Source organism: Excalfactoria chinensis, chromosome 1, assembly GCF_039878825.1.
Source record: "Excalfactoria chinensis isolate bCotChi1 chromosome 1, bCotChi1.hap2, whole genome shotgun sequence".
NCBI lineage: Eukaryota > Metazoa > Chordata > Aves > Galliformes > Phasianidae > Excalfactoria > Excalfactoria chinensis.
The window spans coordinates 157,200,384-157,213,433 of NC_092825.1; the positions used below are offsets into that span (position 1 = coordinate 157,200,384).

At 41.5% G+C, this 13,050-nt stretch overlaps 1 protein-coding gene across 8 annotated transcripts in view; it reads right to left on the reverse strand.

Moving 5' to 3' along the window:
• Positions 1 to 473: 473 nt before the first annotated feature.
• LCP1 (lymphocyte cytosolic protein 1) overlaps positions 474 to 13,050 on the reverse strand; it is a 43,915-nt gene continuing 31,338 nt past the window's right edge. For 3 of the 8 annotated variants that reach the window (XM_072332041.1, XM_072331992.1, XM_072332049.1), the window contains exons 8-16: positions 11,392 to 11,534; positions 9,428 to 9,523; positions 8,715 to 8,910; positions 7,299 to 7,377; positions 6,939 to 7,053; positions 5,937 to 6,070; positions 4,877 to 5,000; positions 3,965 to 4,089; positions 1,020 to 2,477 (exon numbers count right to left, since the gene is read on the reverse strand). In XM_072332041.1, the coding sequence (XP_072188142.1) occupies positions 2,345 to 2,477; positions 3,965 to 4,089; positions 4,877 to 5,000; positions 5,937 to 6,070; positions 6,939 to 7,053; positions 7,299 to 7,377; positions 8,715 to 8,910; positions 9,428 to 9,523; positions 11,392 to 11,534 (1,145 nt within the window). In that variant the 3' untranslated portion in view covers positions 1,020 to 2,344. Of the gene's footprint in view, positions 2,478 to 3,964; positions 4,090 to 4,876; positions 5,001 to 5,936; positions 6,071 to 6,938; positions 7,054 to 7,298; positions 7,378 to 8,714; positions 8,911 to 9,427; positions 9,524 to 9,867; positions 9,895 to 11,391; positions 11,535 to 13,050 lie in introns of all 8 variants that reach the window. The other 5 variants (XM_072332032.1, XM_072331984.1, XM_072332003.1 and 2 more) reach the window with 3 other exon arrangements.

Genomic DNA, 13,050 nt, shown 5'->3' on the forward strand with positions numbered 1-13,050 from the left:
TGTACAAGAACACGTGCTGTTGGTATCCCCTTTCTAAAAGTAGCCAGGAGAGATGATTTACAGCAAGGTGTAAAATCCTCATCATGCACCTAATTATGCTCTACTGCACCATGGGGGGATATTTCTTTCTGAGTCCATCTGGTGATGAGACCATAACCTAAAGCACGTGGATTGATTGCCCTCATGGTTTTATTCTTCTACTTAGGGTAACTGCTGATGCTTTACTTTTATTCAGATGAATAGCTAAGCCTGTTAGAAGCTTGGAAAATGATGATTAATAGCGCAAGGCAAATCAATAATGGAAGCGCTTACAAAGCTGGCTTGATTTGGGAGTGATCCCACAGACAGCTGCATTCTCTGAGAGTGATGGAAAAAAGTTGGAGAAAAGCAACAGCACAAAGATTCCAAGCCTTCCCCCCCTTCATCCCTCCCATTCATTTCTTGGTGATGCTTGTCATGAGATTAGCTCGTTCAGGAGCAAGCAGGAGCTTTATTACAGGCTGCTATTACCAGTCCACAGAAGCAAAACCTCAAGTCCATTTCAAACCAACCCAAGTCTATTAGTTAAACTGAGGTGATAAGTGAAAATATTTATACGCCCTTACAGTTATTCCCACACGTCTGGGTCTGTGACAGCTTTATTTTTCACAGGAGACGAGAGATAGGGATGAAGAACTGCTAAGGCACTCACAGCAGCATCTCTACCGACAGATCTTATTCCCTTTTGCGTGCTGATGGGTGCCGGCACTTTGCCTAGGGTTAAATATCCCAATTTTTCTCCATTTCCCAAAGGAAAAGCATTTCCCAAAGCATTTTCAGAGCTCACCGTCTGTCAGACTCTAAACCTCCAGAGAAGCGATGCCATCTTGCGGCTAGCTGGCACTGCTGCACTGGTGCCAGGGCTCACACGCGCTCAGCAAAGCCGCAGCACCGCTTGGTTAAATTTGTCCCACTTTCAGCTATGGGATGCACAGTTCCCCATCAGCACCCGCCCTGCTCACAGCAAAGACCGCACGTTTGGCTTTGTAGAACACTTTATTTGGAGAGACTTCTAATATCATTGGATATCGGCTCTTTATTAAGGCAATTCTGAAGGGGCTGGGGGATGGGGGAAGGAGGAAAACGAGACTGTATCAACAGGATCGCATTAAGGCAAAATTCCCTCCTTCTGCATTTCACCACAGCAAAATCCACGTGAAGGCCAAGACAGAAAATGACTCACACCAAGGAAGAGATTCAGTGCAAACACCCGCTGGCCATTCATGGGCAGGGTGAGGTCCTCAGCTGGGGCAATCTGCAAGAGCCCTGGGAGCTGCTCAGCTGAGGATCCTGGCCTGGGTTCAGGAAAGCATTGAAACGTGTGTTCTGTTTGTAAGCACACATTTAAATGCTCTTCTGAATCAGGGCCACAGCCCTTTGAGTGCAAGTCTGAACAGTTCACCGTTTAATTTTCATTCAGTACATAAATATATCATTCTGTGTCCCTTTGGTTAACTTCTTACCTCTGGTTTGTTATTGCTACTAACTGAGTGTACCCCCTTAGTTTGCTTAACACGCTTGTCATCTCTATCATGCTTTGCAATCTGCTTAAGTTTTAAGTGTATTATGGCATTAAAATGAATTATCCTTTGGGGAACATTCCCCATGGAGACTCCAGAGCTCAGCTGCTCTTGGAGGACAAGGTTCCAGTATGGTGCTGTGAGCAGTAATGTAGTCTGTGAGTAATGCCAGTGATGGCAGAGGCAGAGCTCGCGGGGAAAGATACTGCACAGATCACACACCTGCAGCAAACAGCAGACCCACACACTTTCCTCTTTCCATCAGCATTTCTTAAGAGGGTTTCCACCATTCCAAAAATAGAGTCACTAATACTTGCCCTGGTCGAGGAAACCCGTTTTGCAACCCCTGGTGCAAACTGAAGGCAGTACGGCAGAAGCACTGCCAGAAGCACAAAGACATTTTCAGGCAAAAGCAGTATACAACACTTCATAATCCTAAACGCCATCTGCACGTCCACAGACAAAGATCTCCAAGTGGCCTCTGCCACATAATCCTGGTATGCATTACTTGGAGGTTATGTATAGGCCTCCTGGAAACCTCATTCAGGAATATGAAATGGTTATATCTAGCAAAGTGGAAAGTAAGGCAAAGAAATCAAGCATATATTTCTGTTTGAAATAAAATATTTTCTGGATACACAACTTTCATGTGATCTGGCACCATGTATAATATTCATGCCTTATGAGCATGAGCACCCTGCATGTTTCCTTGATACAGAGAAGAGCATCCAGTTTGAGGGAATCAAAAGGGTGAATACCAGGCATCAGTGCAAGTCTCTTGTGCTTTAAACTTTCTTCATTCCTTTCCCCATAAGGCAAGCAAACACCGTCATAACCATTTTGGGCTTTACTTCAACCAAGTCTTCTGGGAGGGCATAGACTCTTGCTCCAATTTTTCTTGCCATGGAGATGGCATATCTGCATTGCAAGTGGGGAAAAAGAAACCACAAAGAAATAAATCAGTGCAGAAGTATTAATATTCCCTTTGATAAGAAATTTTTTCATGATCAATACTCAAGTGGGTTGGGAACTTTCTTAGTGGCTTCACCAAAATTAAACTATTCTATAGGAACACAAGAGCCATGGTCATAAAGCACTAAATATCTTGTAAAAGATAGAATATGGGCACCTGATCTAACTGTAGGTGTCCTTGTTCATTGCAGGGGAGTTGGACTAGATGGTCCTTAATGATCCATTAAAGCTCAAATCATTCTGTGATTTCTATGAGTCTAATGTTCTTTCATGGTTAGAGCACTGACTACCTGCAGTAAAGGTTACACTTGTCTGAAACACATTTAGTCTCCCGTGTCCTGAAAGATTATCCTGACAACACTGGTCTTGCTCCTTTTCTCATGGCTTTTCAATCTTTGTACTTAAATAAATTCACAAGGAGGGAAAGCACAAAGCTGATGCTGGTGGACATCTGTGTTGTTGGAAATCAGTGTTCAGGGACTTCTGCTTGAGTTCTGCTCAAAATTTGTGATCTGACCTTTCCATCCCCTGTTCAGATTGTGCAGGACTACCGGCTGTTGTCCTGTGGGTATCCATCTTCTATCTTTATAAGAAAAATGCTGGAAAAAAATCCAGGTTCTTTCCACTGCAGAACACATTCGTCTGCAAAATCCCCTCACAAATGCAGAGAGACACTCATGTGGGGAAAGAAAGGTAGGGAAAAAGTCAGAGGAAGACATGAGCCGAGGGATGGAAAAAATGGAGTACAGGGAGGGTCATACAGAGGACAGCAAGGAAAAAAAAGGAATGGATGATAGGAAATAAGAGGGTAAAAGAACAGTGGGAAAAGTCTTTATAATAAATATTTGCAGCTGTGATTGCCTTGCAGTCATCCTTTTCTCTTTTGTAGCTGTCAAAAAGCAAAGGAGAAGCTAAACTAATTAGAGACTGGGAGGTGATCCATGTAACTCTGACAGGACAGGGGATGATGTTCTCAGGATGGCTTCCTGCTAGGAAATCATTTGCGCTCCAAAAAGACAGTTTTTCAGGCATGAGTCCTGTCTCCCCTTTCTGCCTTAAACATGTCCTTGTACCACCTGTATTTGACTAATGAGGTATCATGGCCTCTAATTACGGGTTTTCCTGGCTTACGATTGTTGGCCTTATTCCCCATCTCCAGAAGAGTTTTAAGTTTAACAGGCCAAAGTAGGAACTTGGGAAGCCAAGTGATTTTGATCTTGTGAAGTGAATGATAAATCAGGAACTGTGACATTATACACTTCATTTCCAATGATATAGCCCTTTTTAGTGCCTAACTTCTGGCCTTCACGCTTTTAACTCTGGAGGTTCTCAGCTGAGGATGTGCCAAATGAGAGAGATAGCAGAGTGGTATTGAAGACAATCAGGCAAGCCTGAGCATGGAGTTAAAAGTAGTTGTGTCACTTGGAACCTACTTAGCATTATTTAGCTTCTCCTCATCGTTAAGATCCTCTGTTTTCAGGAGGTCATATTTGATTGATCCTGGTTGAATGGCATCAATGAGGTCAAGGACTGGCATGCTGGTGCTGATTTTTCCATCCTGCATGGATGAAAAACACAATTAGATGCAGGAACAGGAAGATATATCTCTCACAAAGACAGAGTCTGGGCTCCAGAGCAATAGCAGCTCATTTACCATTGAGATCTTTACGAAGTGCTACTAAGGCAGACTCAGAAACCTTTCATGGATTTTGTGTTTTTTTCTGAATGGATGAGACAGTATTAAATCACAAGACAGAGTTCTGGGTTTGCTGGGTGGAAACCTTAGTGATGCAAATCTGCTGATGGGGAGTGACAGGGGACTTCGGCTGGTGCAAACTGATCATTTATATCCATTGCATGTTTCCAAGCTTGGGAAGCGGTAATATATTAGGGAAATTGGAAGCTGTCTGGAATTGGAGTGCATCCATGTACCTTGTAAAATGGGGCTCCAGCCCTGAATGGTACTACCAGATTGTTAGTGTACTGCTGGCTTTAATGCCATCACTTCTAACTGTTGCTGTTTAATAGTCAACAACACAGTACTTGTCAGCTATCATCCCTGCTCCGTACTTTGATTTCATGCATCAAAATGGCATTCAAAGTGCTTTCTGTTATGTTTATATCATCTTTCTACTACCTTTTCATAATAAAGGCCGTTGAATAAAATCTACATGTCTGAAAATGCTTTTAAAAGGGAATGAAAAATAACTAAACACTGTACTCGATTATATGGCAATGTAGTGTGTGAGTATACGCATACATATGCCTACATTCACACCATGTATATAACACACACACACTGCAGAACAGATTCCTGAGCACAAACTTCTAACAAAAATCTGTACCTTGAAACTGGAGATGGTTGAATCCTTGCCGGCTGCAGTCAGTGTTTCATTGACCCAGCTGACAATGATTTCATCGTTCACCTTCTCTCCACCACCGATATCTTCCAGGATACTCAGGGTGTACCTGAAGAGGAAAGCCAGAATAGTCACTCAAAGTCTATCATAACCTCAAACCCAAATAGATCAAATGAAACCAATAGACCTCTTAGACCCAATATCCCCCATTCCCCACACACTCAGAGAATGTATGTATTACAGCATAAAATGCTAATTCATCTAATTGTTCTCATTCACCCCCAGTTCCTCAGTCACTGCTTTGGGAACGTCAAAAGATTTCGATTCTCAGCATGCCTAAAAGGTCCCTTTCCTAGGATCTCAGTGCAAATGACTCACTCCCTTATTGTTTTAAGAAATAATCACTGACTTTATAGGCAGAAGATATTTGTTCTCTTCTAAAACTGACATCCTGCAGAAACACAGACCTGAAACACTTTGCGTATGTGACAGCATACACCCTGGAAAGACGAGCTGATGGCAAGTCATCACCACCTCCTTATATCAATCACCTGATAAACTCACAAGTTGCAGGATGTGATCTGTATTCGGTTCCTAGCCATTGGCTCCCTTTGCAACTTATTATGGAGTTTTAAACACAGACACACAGAAATTAAAATGGAAAGAGCTACCAAGTTGCATCTGCTCCAGGTAGCAGATGATAACAAAATTTCTGCATTAGTTCTTTGTTTCCAGTACCTTCTCTCTACTCCTCAATACAGAGACATTTCATCTTGTTTTTCTCTCTTCCACGCAACGAACATTCATTTATGTATATGGATGGTGACGATAATAACCTTCTGCATGATTTGAATGTAATGGCCCTGGCCTCAAGATAATGTGCTTCATGATCACATCCCTAACTAGGTTACTCTGCCTCTGCATCTATGTGCAAACAGATGAAAGAAAAAGCTGTAGCCTGTAAATTCTTTTTGTTAATAGCATCTGGAAATTACTACTATGCCAGCAGTGTCTACACTCCTAAGCTTGTATTTGACTGCCATACCTCCTCATCAACTGCCAGACTAAGGCCAGTGTGAGTGTACGGTTTCCTTCATTCAGATCTTGTCCAGCGATGCCAACAAGGGAGAATTTGGCTTGGTTTTTTCCCAGTTCCACTGCATAGTTGCAGTTTTCAAGCTGTTAATGATAGAATCAGTTAATAAAGTTCAAAAATATGGAAAAAAAGAAGTGGCTGACAAGACATCCACTGTTACTGTACATTCTTTGTATCACTTAGCTCATATCCTCCTGGGTAAACTGGTCTATCCTTTCTGACAGATAATACAGACAATATAGATAATATTTGACTACCAGCAGCCAGCACCATCCCAAAGATACTAAGATACAAGTCAGCCTAGAAGAAAATGTTATACTTCATCATCAGAGCTCATAAAACACATTACCCCGGGAAATGTGAATCTGCAGCTCGTGAGCACCTCCAGCAACATGGCACTGCACTGAGACAAAGGATCAATGTCTCAGCCAATATTTCAGGTCAATTAATCACCCTGCCTTAAGTGGATGGAGGTATTCACCCAGACAGCTGGGAGAAAGCTGTGTATTTAGCAGCAGCTTTGTGATCAGTTCTTGAGGCACCTGGTCAAGAATGCTTATCATCACTGTCTTCATTTGATGTAGAGGGCAGTGGTCCGGACAGCAGCAATTAAGCTGGTGCCATATGACTCACGCTGGAAATACATTATAGTTGGTGACTAAAGCAGTAGCAAAAGTGGTCTTCAAATACAGTTTTCAAATATTGATACAAAAGGTGTCAAGTCTTTTTTACGTTATCAGCCCTATTCACTTGTCAAAGGAGCTAATGTGAGTCAAACATGTTTCTTTTTTCAGGGTGAAAAATTATTCACTGACTAGACAAAAGAAAACCATGTGATGTGTTGTACTTCAGGCTTGAGAGCAACACGAGTGCTGGTATTGTTGCTTGAAATCCTGTAGACATTCCTTGGGGGTAAGGCATTGCTATTGGGGCTATCCCAGCTTTCTGTACCTTTTTCATGTTGCCACCTAGTTTAGGATATGGTGGTTTGTTCACTCTGTTCCAGTCTACTGGCACTTTGATCTTCTCGTAGAGCTGGAAGATAACCAAGGCATCTGACAGATCACTGAAAACAACAAAAAAGATAGATTAATGACCAAGTAAATGAAGAAAGGTATTCAGCTGAACCATTAGTACAGGTAAATGTATATATGCATACATATATACACATACATACGTATATACATGTACATATATACTTTTGGACCTTATATGCATATTATTTTAAGGCCTAAAAGTTCTTCTATGTTTTCTACAAACAATTTTCTGGCTGCATGTATTGTCTGAAGAAAGTGTAAAGCCTCTCCTTACCTATATAAGTGATTTACACGTGGAGTAACGCCCAGGGAGTTCATCCAGTTCCTGAACGTCCTCTCTTCCCTTGTCTCACCTAAAACAACAGATCTATCAATCAACAGGCCTGCACACCACAGCATTCCAGTAAAATAAGTGTCTTGTGATGAAACCATAATTCAGAATTTACAGTGCTCTGAACAATAAACAGAATGAGACACTGGCTGACAAGAGAAATGAGAGAGCGCAGTGCATGTAATATTTCTTTGTGCCCTAGATATTATAATATTTAGCTACATTGGCCTTGAAATGCCTTCAAGAATTCAAGAGCCCATGCCCTAGAATGAACAATTTCATCATGAGGCTTTTGAGAAACTTTCAAATAATTGAAAATATAGATTTATTCTGAGTATCTCAGAATTGGACTGGATGATCTTTTAGGTCTTTTCCAACCTTGGTGATTCTATGATTCTATGATCTCCTTGTAAGCACAACACAGACTGAATAAATGCTAGAACAAACTTAGCACTTGCAACCACTGTTCCCACTGACTTCATGGACACGATATATTTTTCTTACTTCTAAGCACATGATTAAGTACTTTGCTGATTCACAGTGCAAAGCTTAGAATCTCAAAAGATTAAGTTTTAACTACCACTTGACCTGTTACAGTTTGTTTTATTTTCTGTAGCCAACTGTATAACTATTTACTACATATATTGCATACAAAAAACAAACAGTGGGCTGCCTTCTCCTTAAATCTTTGAATAACTGCTGTGCAGCGAGAATTAGACCCCCCCCCCCCCCCCATCCAGAAGCAACTTAGATGTTTTCAGTTCAGGTTTTTCTGAGCTATCTCTGTGCACCAAAGGGGAATAAATAAACAATAAAATCTTTGAATGTTACCAAAAAGGGAAAAAATACAATTCCTGTTGCCTTGTTTAATGATGGCTCTAACTGATGATGCCTCAGAAAATTATAAGTATTAGAAGTTGAAAGCTTTCATTGAGTGGCGTCTTTAAGAGGGTTTAGAGCTTGAGAGCTGAGAAAGGCATTTTTAAGTGATTATTCTGCAAGAAGCACCACCTGCCTCAGAGCCAAAGTACTGCATGGGAGGAGGCTGTTGGGACTCCAGATCCAGAGCACAGGGCAAACAGAAGGATGTGAAGCTCAACAAATGATACACACATTGATGGTTCTGATCTCAGCCCAGAGCAGGCAGGTATTAGGTTTATGTAAAATCATATTCTTAAATTATGCCGTGAATTAAAGGAATGCCAGATCAACTATTATCTCATGCTAAGAAGCGTGCTCTACAGTCCATGGAGGTTCAGACATCCCACAGACATTTTCATCTTAAACATATCATGAACTCAGAGCTGGAGATTCTGCAGCTAGATGTCCAGAAGCATTCTTTATGCGCACTTTCCTTACCTTCAATAGAGCTCCAGTCGATGTCCTGGTTCTCTGGCTTATGCAGGGCAGGGTACTTGTTGAACAAGTTGGCAATGAATGCCAAGTTCAGCTTTGGGTTCCCCCGGACAACATCAGTGGCTGTGACAAACTGCCGGCACCCCAGCCTCTCTGCCTGCTGCAGCATGCACTCTGCACGCTGCACATCGTCCTTCTCCTGTGCCAACCAAAAACAGAGATGGAGCCACATCAACATTACCCCACAGCCTGGCACTGTGTGCACACCAAAGCTTCAGATGATCTTTACCTATAATCCAGCTACCCTGCCATGTTTATTTTAGTTATACAACACGTAAAAAAGGAAGGGTTAGATAAATTCCCAAATAAACACATTTAAATATACTTGCTACATGTTAGTAATTTATCAGTGTCATTCAAGGGCTGGTGAATGGGGTTTTGTGCAACTTGCCCTGGCAGGAGATATCCCTGCCCATGGCAGTAGGGTTGGACTAGATGATCTTTAATGTCCTTTCCAACCCAAACCACTCCCTGACTTTCTGAATATTTAGAGAAAAGTAAAATACATCATTTATTTATTCAGCTTCTGAAACATACAATCATGCTGCTACACTGAGTTTTCTTGTTTTGTTATCTTGGTGCAACTTTGTGTTGACTAGCAATGCAAGTAACAGACCGAAAATATTGGCATCTACTCTGAACTCATCTCATCTTACCCTTAATCCTGACATGTCAATAGTAATAGCTGGAATGCCTTCTTCATCTCCCTTGGGGGCAACTTGGTTCAGCAAATGGTAATAAGCTCTGGAGTCCTGTAACAGACAGAGAAATTAAAGGGAGAAGAATTACATCTAAAGCACAGATCAGATCTTGCATGCCAGCGCTCTCTTGAACAATGCGCACACATGCTTCATTTTTATTACATCAATCATTGGACTACACAATTAAATTACTAAAGCTAGAAGCACTTAACAATCCCCATTTTATGCTGTGTTTGCCAGATCCACTTCTTCCCTAAGCCAATATGTATACACTACCGAAAGCTAAAAGCATGAGGCAAAATGCTGCATTGCACTTATAAAAAGGACAGCAACAATAAGGAGATGTAAGAATCGACTTGATACGAACACCAAATTAGAGATAAGAAAATGTATACCTTTATAATGCTGTAGAAGTCAGGCTGCTGAGCATTTAATAAAGGGAAATGCAGAAGGAGAAAGCAGAGTTTTAAAGCAGATTTCAAAGAAACGCTGGAACAGTTATAGAAGAGAAAGCATAACTTTCTAGGACAAAAGTTGAAAACAACAGCATCAGTATCATTATTTTTTTTCAGGCAAAAGGGCAGGGACAAGACAAGAAGTTCACATTTCTTATGTTGCATCCATGTATGGAAAATATTAAGCTACTCTCAAAAATAACTCAAAGAAGAACTGAAAAACAAAACTGCGTGTTAGTGTAGAAGGACTTGACTGCTTAATCAAAGAAATATTCCTTAGAAATGGAAAGTAGATGACCTCATTATTTTTTTTAATTTTTATTGCTTATTTTATGACAAATCCCATTTATTAAATATTTTTATATCCCCAAAAATTCTTTATACCCACTACATTTGGAAGGTGGGTATTTATACCAGAATTGAGGTGGAGGGACACTTTTAGAATCATAGAATCACAGAATGGCCTGGGTTGAAAAGGATCACAATGATCATCCAGTTTCAACCCCCCTGCTATGTGCAGGGTCTCTAACCACCAGACCAGGCTGCCCAGAGCCACATCCAGCCTGGCCTTGAATGCCTCCAGGGATGGGGCATCCACAGCCTCCTTGAGCAACTTGTTCCAGTGCGTCACCATACTCTGTGTGAAAAACTTCCTCCTATTATCTAACCTAAACCTCCCCTGTCTCAGTTTAAAACCATTCCCCCTTGTCCTATCACTATCCACCCATGTAAACAGCCATCCCCCCTCCTGTTTCTATGCTCCCTTCAAGTACTGGAAGGCCACAATGAGGTCTCCCTGGAGCCTTCTCTTCTCCAAGCTAAACAATCCCAGTTCCCCCAACCTGTCCTCATAGGAGAGGTGCTCCAGCCCTCTGATCACCTTAGTGTCCCTCCTCTGAACCTGCTCCAAGAGCTCCACGTCCCTCCTGTACTGGGGGCTCCAGGCCTGTAGAAACTGAACTCTTGGCCTCCGAGAGGCAAATGTGTACCTTATTTTCCAACCGTAAACATGGCAAGTGTAGTTTATTTTTCACTAGGATTTAATTAGTTGCCCTCTCAGGCAGCCTATGAAAAGATGAAAAGATGAAACATGCTCTTCCCTTTCCATAGGTATTCTGAAATCAACTTCACACCAGTGAACCAAAACCATTACAATAGAAAATTACAATGTTGTATCATTCTCAGACTCTCCTATTGCCTTCCCTGATGCTTTTTTCTGTGTGTCCCCAGTCATGCTAATTGACTCTTCCTATGTTGTACTGTGGGAAATACCAGATGGAGGAACTGGAATACAACCATCCTCTTCCCCCACACCCAGTTAGTAGGTAGGATAGCTTGGGTAGCCTTCCAAATCAAAGTCTGGGGGAATTTAGGGACATTTAGTGATATGTGATCCTTCTGTGGATGACGTGGTTTGGGGCATGGAGAGGCTGTTGTGCTGTTGTTGGTCAGTTTTCTTCATACCTTAATATCTGAGCTGAAGTTGTTGACCTTGTTGCACCCCGCATTCTCCAGGTGATAGTTTGCCCACCTCAGCAGCAGCTCCTCTGGAGACAACCTCATCAGATCTTCCAGGCTCTCTCCTTCTCTCAGAAGAGCAATCAAGGCTAAGTAGGTACAACAGAAAAACAAAAACAAACAGTAAATGCCAAATACTGAACCATTTACTTGTCCACAGAATACCTTAAAAAATAATAATAATTAAAACAAAACAAAACAACAGCAGGATCATAGGCAGCTGGCAAAGGCTGTAAGGAAAATTCTGATTAGATATGAGGAAAAATAATTGGCTACATAATGAGACCATCACTGGGGCAGGCTCATCAGAGAGAGAAGTTGTCTGGATGAGGGATCCTCGTGGTGTTGATCATGGATTGGTTTTTGGATTAATGATGTCTTCTATTTTTTTCTTGGCACACGTAGTAGCAATGTGCACAAAAAGAAGGAAAAAAAGATGATATTCAGTAGGTGGCATAGCACAGAGCACCATGAGGAAATCAGACAGGAAGAAATGAGATGGTACTCAGTAACAAAAATGGAGTGAAATTCAATAGTTCCATGTTGAAAGACACTCGCTGGGGAATTAATATGAATACCTGCTATTAGCTAGAAGCTTCTTATTACAAACAGAGGATGAGAACAACCTCAGTGTATTAGATGTCTTCTGAACTAATCTGAGTCACCATGTGACATGACCGGGGGAAAAACAATCATGATATTAGCCCATACCAGGTATTTCCCATAGAAGCTGGGATATTATCTGCTCACGAAAACACTGTGAATACAACGTCCACATTCAAAAAGGAGAAATTTCACCTGGAACAGCTGTGGAGGAATAAGCTATCAGGGAAAGAGAGAACCCAAAAAGAAATCAAAATGATAATGGCCTGTCTACCCTGACAAACAGAAGTCTGAGATGAGAAATAAAGGAAAACATTATGGGAAGAGAGCCACTAAGCCTGGTAAAGTGACCAGCTTCACCATTATTGCTTCACAACAAGGAATAAGAACTGGGAATTCTAAGAATTAATCCCTCTGGCTATGAAAGGGTTAAAAGGGTACAAGAGGTGAAGCAATGAAGGTGAAATCTGCATGGTAACAGGAGGAAGGTAGCGACACTGCAGGTTGAGCAAGCTATCAAACACAGCATCTGGAAGAGGTGCTGTATGGACTGCATGCACAAATGCAAGGACTTCCACTGAAGCAAGTTCATGGGTAACTTTGGTACCGGTCCTGCTGTAAGCTGGTGGTTGGATGACCAGACCAGAGAACCTCCAGACAAAATTATTCTACTATTATGTAGATCAAGTTTTCCAAAGAAAGGGAGATGTTTGGCACTGGTTTCACTAAAAGAAAGAAATGTAAGAAAGTAGCATTTCCTTGATCCCAAGTTTAGACAGAATGAATTCTGTGTTGACTAAAGTGCCAAAACACCAATACACCTGGATGTAGACCATCATACCCAACTCAGTGAGCATGAAATTGGCTTGGCACAAACAAGCCAACACACAGTCTCGGAGTCTGGAGTGCCAGAACTTGTGGAGAGCAAGAGAAATGAGAGCAGTCAAGAAGACAGGCAACAAAGACTTAAATTAAACATTGAATTAAGATATTTTTTAGAAC